Below are 8,581 nucleotides of genomic sequence, written 5' to 3'. Positions count from 1 at the left end.
GGGGGGGGGGGGCAGAGGGGGAGAGCAAGCATGAGAGAACAGCAGAATCTTCTGAGAGTCAAGCCTCCATGATGATCAGCACCCAGAGCACTGTGTTTGGTTTGTATGTGTTTATTTATTCTCTTTAAGGTCCACTTGTTGGGATGCCCTGCACACATAGACAGCCAGTGGGACATCTTCAAAGCTACAGCTTACAAGCTTCACAACATTTTCTGAGCAAAAAGAATAATTGAGATCAAATTTCAAACTCTTTATCATTGGTGTAAAGGCGATAAAGGTTTCCATGACTGTACTCACTGCTGATTTTCTGTGACATCGAGCAGATCACTGGGAGCTGGAAGAGAAAGATAAAAGGAGATTAGACCACAGCATCACCACTGACAATCTGTTATACACATCATAATGTTTAAACCACTTTATGTAATGCATTTTGTATCTAACAGTGGCATAACACTAACACTCAGTTAATTAATTGAATACTATTTTCTACATAACACCCATGTTTCACTTTTATTAAACCTATATTTCACTTTTTTTTAGACCCCTGTTAAACAAATATTACACCCACATTTCACTAAAATTCTTCTGTTAATACACCCATTTTAAAAATGGACACATCCTGTCAAATGACTGTATCCCCCAGGATGCAGAAACCATTTTAAAGTGAACTAAAAACAATGAGACGCATAAGAAGTGGATACTTTAATGCTGTCAAAGGTGAGTAACCTGCCATGTTATTCATCATGACCTACGCTTGACTTTAAATGCAGAAAAACACATGTTCTAAAAGTAAATGCAACAGTTTATGGATAAGAATAACCATTTTGTCAAATGTAATCCGATTACAACATAAAGTACATTGTACCGCACCATTGTCCAGGATGTAGCGGACCATCTCCTTGCTTCCTGCAGAGACGGCGTGGTGCAGCAAACTGCAGCCTGACTTGTCAATCACTGTAAGCTCCGCCCCCTTCAGGTGCAGCTCCTGCAGCTGTGGGTGGAAGAGCGGCTGGATTAGCTTCAAAATGGAAAACAACATGCAACGTTCTGATTCAGGGAGGAAGCTTTCCAATCAGCAGAGGTGGAAAAAGAACTCAGATCTTGTCCTTAAGTACAATTATAAAAGTATCAATATAAAAGTCCTTCGATCAAAATGTTACTCAAGTATAAATTGAAAAGTATTGGCATCAAAACACACTTAAAGCACCGAAAGTAGAAGTACTTATTATGCAGATTGGCCCATTCCAGAATAATACAGTGGCGAGAAAAAGTATGTGAACCCTTGTCTGACATTATCCTGCGGGATATCATGATACAGTTGAGAATTCATTTTTCTTTTGACAATGGCAAACTGTCCAGGCCCCGAGTCGGCAAAGCAGCCCAAAATCATGATGTGACTGAACATCGCCTTTGGGATGATGTTATCATTTGATATGCAGTGCTTTATTTCTGCCATAGTGCTGCGAGTTCTTCCCCTATAATTCAACATTAGTTTAATCACACTAACAGTTTCCCAGCAGCGTTGTGCAAATCGTCCTAGGTCTACTGAGGACAGATTGTGTTCGTTCATTTTTGTTACTTAGGTGAAGACCATATTTTGGAACAAATGTATACATAAATGCAGGTTGTTCCAAAGGGTTCACTTACTTTCCTTGCTACTGATGATATGTTTTGATTATAACTAAAGCGGGTAAAGGTGCAGCTGCTTTGAAAGACTTTGTATACTGCAGGGTAGCTTGTGAATGTACTCTTATTTAGCCGATACCACCTTGTTCGGAAGTGGTATAATTTCAAGAAGCTAAACAGATATGGAGTTATATGTTAAGTGATAGCAAACACTGTTTTGAGAGGCAACATTACATCTGTTGTTATGAATGGTTATTGATTCATTCCAGCGGAGTGGCTCATAAACTCACCTTCTTCTCATCCTTGTTCTTCACTAACTCGATCAACATCTCTGACAGAGAGACAGACAGAGACAAGATAGTCAATATAAACTCATGTAAATGAAATGCTAAATACCCCACCAATCTGCAGGCAGAGGTGAATGGAGTAAATCATCTCCTCATGAAATCTGATGTCACATTCTCTGTGTACCAATCAGAATCCAGCACATTTGAATGAGCATCTGATGACAGTTGGTATGTTGTTTGGTCACAGTCAATAGAATCAGAGCACACACACGGATGCTGCAGATTAGCTGCTAGTCGTGCAACATGAATATGTGCTTCTTTAGATTATGTGGTGCAACATTATTTATTTTTTTACAAAAGTTTGATAAATAAATTGTAGCTTACGGGAAACGATGATGGTGTTATACAACAGTCTTGCATGAACCCTATCTCTAAAGCTCAGGTTCATATTGTGTTCATATTTCTATCAATCTCCACATTCTAATAAAATCAGGTAAATATACAATGTAGCATTCGCATACAGTTCCAGCTAGTGAATTAGACAAAGGTAATACATGCTGATAATGGAAACTATGTGAAACACAGACTGCAGCCTTATGAGGTGAATGTTTATTAGGTTGACCTCAATACTCGCTCCTCTCTCTAAATAGCTGAGTCCTAATCCAGTTATGTGAGGCTTAGAGGGGTGGGGGGTGGTGGGGTGGGGGAGAAAGAGAGAGAGAGAGACTTCAGAAATCTCTAATAGCGTTTGTGCCTGTAAGACAAACCAAAAACAACACACAAAGCACAAACAGCCAACACACACACACTGGATGTGGCTGGATGCTGGAATTAAAGTCATTTAGCCCAGGGAAGGAATTTAAATAAAGCAGAGAAAATGAGGGGTCGGTCCAAAGACACGAGGAGGGGAGATTTATGGAAGCAGAGAGGATATGCAAGACCTGCCCCCCCTTCTTTCTGTCTCTTCAAAGAACCCCTACACACACACACAGCTCCCATAAGGGTCAGACAGGTTGACTGCATCAAACTGAGGGTTCAATGGAGCAAGTGACACAAGTGTGTGTGCGTGTGAGAGAGACAGAGAGAGAGAGAGAGAGAGAGAGAGAGAGAGAGAGGAACCATGTCTGCATTAGAATAAGAATATTCTAGAAGAGGTATGCACAAACTGCATCGGTATCAGACATGGCTTCAGCTGAAATCAAGTTTATCGAAAATCGATATTCACACGTGTAAGAGATGAGAGAGACATCTAAATCAAATAGGTTCTGCTTCATATGAACAATCTTTTAAAACCTAAAAGAAAACATCCGTCAGTACATTCACACTGAAGGGCTCTCAGTGTCGAGGCTCATTCACCATAGCAGTACAATGTCTTTCAATAAACATGTGAGTACTGTGTAAGGAAATAACTGAACCTATATCAACAGAAATATTGTTTTTAGAACTGTTAAGAGATGTATGTTATATAATATTTTATGATTGAATGATTGAAAGTAAAAAAACGTATAACCTGTGGATTATTTGTGTCTCACACCCAGAGTTTATAACGAAGATGCTGTATAAAGACTAACATCATAGAAGGTGTGTGCCAAACCCAGATGTTCTTTGTGCCTCCAGGGGCCAGACCCTATTTATTTCGTCTAATATTTGTACTTTGTGAACTAATCCATGTGAAAACCCGGCAGGAGGAGAGCTAGTTAGCATTAGCTGTTGACTGTTAAACTCCTTCATTGTTAATCGTTCAGGAGCTTTCTACCAGGAGCCAAATTATTTCCAGAGGTCTCCTGCTCCTCATAACAAATGGACCAAGTTATTAAAAACACGTAAAAAAGCAGTTTCACTTTATAAATACGTGTTGTTGTTCGTTGTACTGAAACTGACTAAACTTGATCTTGTTTCACGGATATCTTGAGATGCAGATTCTGACCAGGTGTCAAATTATCTAGAAAGAGGCCTCCAAAAGCAAAATGTCTGATGAGTAAAAGCTTTAAAAGATAATGAATAAATCCGTTTTATGTTAAAAATGTGTTTTTACAAAGCTGTCGGGCGTCATTTGTTTGTTTCCCTGATAAGGTAAGATCTAGATGTGTCATGACTCAAATCCTTCATCTTGTTAAAAGTCAAAATAGCTGTAGTTGTTGACACAAGACAAGTTGTATTGAATTCTCCCAAGATTGTGTACAAATGCACAGAGTTTGATATCCAGGTTTAAAGCCTTTTATATTCAAATGTGAAAACTTGTTGGAACTTACTCAAGCTAGAATTATTTAAAGATGTCGTTGAATGCAGGTGTATCTTAAGTATCTGGGATTACTTGCTGGCTCAACATGTGTCTTTGAGAAATAACAGCCTTTCTTTATCAGTGGCTGCTGTTGCATCATGGGACAGATTCCAGACACTTCTTAATCACTGACGGCGAGAACTGGGTTGTGTTCAGCTTAAAAAACACCAAAACTGGAATCCAAAATAAACTGCTGGCAAACTCGGCGCCGAGAGAGAAACAAAAGTGAGGCGGATCACAGAGAGAGAGAGACACTGACAGACACACAGGCAACTCCCAGCATGCAACGAGAGCGCCCAGAGACACAGATGGAGGAAATATATGTGTCAGAGAACAAAAACTGTCTGTCTGGAGACACAGGAGCTGTCCCACTTTATCACACACACACACACACACACACACACACACACACACACACACACACACACACACACACACACACACACACACACACACACACACACACACACACACACTACCTGTTTCTCGCTCCCTTTCAGTCTCACTTGTCTTCTGGATCTTCTCCTGTCTGGACAAAGAACAGCTGATCAACCACTTCCTGTTCATTGATACATTCGCAGTGCTCAAAAATCATGACACCTGTGTGTTGTCAGTTTTCATACACTGGTGCTAGACAAACAAGATTTTTTTCAATTGCATCTTTTTCCGTCTGGATTAATAATTTAAGGAACTAATCTGGTGTAAACAAATACAGAAAAATCATGTTAAACACGTGTTTTTCTAACTAAACAAAAGATGTGACCCATGCGTAGCCCCACACACACATATTGGACTTTTCAGGGTGCAGGCATCACTGCATGTACTTCCTTTGACGGTGGCACAGTGTTTTAATGAGCGGAGGACTGTTTTGCTTTAATGAGTACCGGTATGTTTTAATGAGCAGCGTCATGTGACAGAAACCCGGCTCAAACTGATCAAATCACAGAGCTGTGAGAACGGGTTGGTTGTGAATTAAAAGTCCACACAGAGACAGTAAAGGAATGTCCTCTCTCTGTGTGTTAGCTTTACAGGTTAGTGCTGAGACATTATTCCATGTCCTATGTTAAGAGGTTCATTGTGATTTGCTTATTTAAATGTGTTTGCAGGTGTTCTTACCTCAGTCTTGGTTTGAAATCAGCAGCAGTGGTGTTGGAACGATGGATGCAACCCGCCCTGCAAAACACAAATCAGACACAGAACATATAAGAACATAACGATACATTTACATGTATGAATGTTTCATAAAAGGCTCCTTTGTTTCGCACTTAAAAAAACAGTAGTGGTGTATAGCCGTCATTTGCAAAGTGAAATTAGAGCAAACTTTGGGTTACTTCCTGTTGGGTTTGCCAGAGTAAATAATACTTGAATCTGTACCTATGTTCGGAGACCAGTGACTATCCCCTGTCTTTTTCATGAAGAATTAAAGGTCACCTATCGTGCTATTTTTAGGCAATAGAATAGGCCTCAGATATATGAAAAAATATAAAAAACATGTCTATGAAGTGTTTTGGTCAAAAAACCAAATAGATCACCCATTCATATCCCTCTATTTCACTTCCTGTTACAAAAGTGCTGATTCTGGGTATAAACAGGTCTCTCTTGAGAATGAGACCCTGTGTCTCAATTAGATTGTCACCTGTATAAATAAAAGGCAAAAAAACGGAACAAAATTAAAAATAAGAGGGGGCGGAGCTTATGGCGGCTCATGTGGGACCTAGCAGATCTGTCTAAAATGCTGCGGTGATGAAACGGAAGGATTATTAGATCAAGGATTATTTCTGAAACAGTATGGAGCTCAAAGGCTTTCTCTCTTGCCGGTTATACCACAAGGTGAGTTCCTTTTTATTTCCTGCTTCTTCACACACATGCTCTGTGTAGTACAGGTTAGCTCTGAGTGTTAGCGATGCTAATGTAAACACCGAATTTATTACGTCCAAAACAGTCGGGCATTGTTTCTGATAGCAACGTTTCTGATAGTGCTGTGAGTCCGCTGCCGATATTACTTCATATCGGACTCAAATCTGGATCAGCTCCGTTGTACCCCCGTTTTTAGAGATTTGGGTACGGAGGAAAAGAGAGAGGGTTTTATTCTCTGACGCTGCGTGAGTTCCCCGACACACCGGGGACACATCTTTATGTAGAAAAGACATGAAAAAGTGCATTTTGCATGATAGGACACCTTTAAAGAGTAAAACATTTGAGAGAAGTCTCAAGATGCACAAGGCTTCAGTGCTCTAACTGGAAGTGACGATCGCCACATTAGCTTTCTGTGGTAACAAATCAATAGACTGCTCTTTAACCAAATGAACAGCAGTAAAGTGGTACGTTACTTAAATAGTGAAATGTATAACTTTTATTTGTATATTGCTGTGTTTACTGTACCAACTGCAGCTGGCCTCGTAACTTCTGTTGTGTAGCAAGATCTTGATTGTTGAGTGTGAGAAGGGTTCGATGGTGAAGAGGTGTCTTGTTTTGGCACATTTGTAATTTTATATTTGCATTGTTTCTGAAAGGGATGTTCTCCTGATGGAAGATGTCTGGGCTTTTGCAGTCAGCCATCGTACTCAACAGCAAGTGCAAGCGAGAGAGACAGCATCTGTTTGCTCACCTTTCTTCGCATTAATGCAGGCTTTTTCCTTTCTGGTTAACTTGTCAAATCACCAATTATGTAACCGTTGTTGTACTTGGAGCGTCTTCTTTGCCAACAAAACGATAAAGTGTGCGTGTCTGAGGGAACTCACCTGCTGAGCTTGCTGGCCACAGGTGCAGCGCTGTGTGTCAGAGCTTCAGCTGCAGAGCTGTCACTGTTCACTCGCTGCCTCTGGGAAGAGCTGCTGCAGAACACAGAGAACAACAAAACAAGCTCCTTCAGAAGTAGTTACGACATATTTTCCCGAAAGACATTTCTTTTAGGGAACTTTTTAGGGTATTTAACATCCCTGTCAGGTCATTCAAAGGAAAACACTCAACTGCAATGCAATTGAGCACTTCACATGATTAAAACACTCATCATTTTAAATTTGAGACCCCATGTCAGCTAGTGATGACTGTAAACACTCTGAGCCACAAGCTTCACTGCAGTCAGGGAACGTGGATCCTGTCTTGATAAAGAGTTGAGCACTGAGATAATGAGCATAAGTGACATAACACCAGAAGAAAAGTGTTTTAAGCAGAAGTTATTTGACATTTCTCAGGGTGCTCAGAGTCAATTCACAAGCTACCCTGCAGTATACAAAGTCATTCAAACTAGCTGCACCTTTACCAGCTTTGAGAACACTTTCATGATCAATCTTTATAAAACATATCATATCTATTATTCTGAAATGGACATATTTTTGGTACTTTAACTTTATTTTGATGATAATACTTTTGTACTTTTACTTGAGTAAAATGTTGAATGCAGGACTTTTACTGTAACAGAGTATTCCTACACTGTGGTTCTTCAGCTGTTACTCAAGTACAATATCTGGGTACTTCTCCCACCTCTGATGCATGGCTCAGGACAGGAGGGCCCTGCTTAAACTGCCCAGAATATCATCTGTACCAAACTACCAAGAATCATCCGAAAATCTACCAACAATCTACCCATCGTCTGTGATACCTGTGAGAGGAGGAGCCTAAAGGATATTAAAATCCAATCCCCCTCCCACCACCGCCTGCTCGCCCTGCTGCAGTTGTAAAAGCGTTACAGAAGTTTCCGGTGCCGTACCAGCAGACAGCAGATCCGTCCTCAGGCTCCTGAACTCATCCTCCACACTCCACCACAACACAGAGTGAGGACAGTGGACGCCTACAGACTGGCTCTGTCCTGGAGGGGAGCGTGAATGTTTGGTGGAGACGTCAGGAGCTCAATGACTCTCACCCATTACCTGATGTAAAAGTCCTTAAGCAGTGGCACAATGCACCACGACACGCCACAGGAAACACCTTCGCTCTGTGGCTTTCATCTTCACATGTTATCCACGTCACATGGAATGACTGACAGCTCATGGACACTATTCCTGGTATATTTCCACTCGATCTACTGCTACTGCTGAATAGCCAGGATACACAAAGTTCTATCTTAGCTTACTTTGAGATTGAGGACCACAGTTTGCATCCGGCCGCTTATTTACAATGTTTCTTTAAACAGTTTTCCAGCACCACCTTCTTCCGACACGTAGTTTTATAGCCAAACTTTAGGCACGGATGGTAAAGGAGACCCTCAGGCTTTATTCAGACTGTTCCTACGTCAGCTACATGCATCTACTGTACATACAAATTCATTGGGGAGTAATGTATGCCACAAACTGAGATATCACCCAGAATTAGTCGAATTCAAGTTCAAGTTGTTTTTCTGGAATATCCCTCACTACACTCTTAAAAACCCTGAGCTGATAGCCTTGTG

At 40.8% G+C, this 8,581-nt stretch overlaps 1 protein-coding gene across 1 annotated transcript in view; it reads left to right on the top strand.

Moving 5' to 3' along the window:
- LOC104965274 (probable JmjC domain-containing histone demethylation protein 2C) overlaps positions 1-6,355 on the top strand; it is a 28,549-nt gene extending 22,194 nt beyond the window's left edge. The window contains exons 21-22 of the mRNA XM_010794232.1: positions 5,308-5,314; positions 6,336-6,355. Of these exons, the coding sequence (XP_010792534.1) occupies positions 5,308-5,314; positions 6,336-6,346 (18 nt within the window). The 3' untranslated portion in view covers positions 6,347-6,355. The remainder of the gene's footprint in view (positions 1-5,307; positions 5,315-6,335) is intronic.
- Positions 6,356-8,581: the final 2,226 nt, after the last annotated feature.

This window comes from Notothenia coriiceps, unplaced genomic scaffold, assembly GCF_000735185.1.
Source record: "Notothenia coriiceps isolate Sejong01 unplaced genomic scaffold, NC01 NC01_scaffold00037244, whole genome shotgun sequence".
Taxonomy (NCBI): domain Eukaryota; kingdom Metazoa; phylum Chordata; class Actinopteri; order Perciformes; family Nototheniidae; genus Notothenia; species Notothenia coriiceps.
Note: the sequence above shows the minus strand (reverse complement) of the source record. Positions and strands in the feature narration are given on the sequence as shown.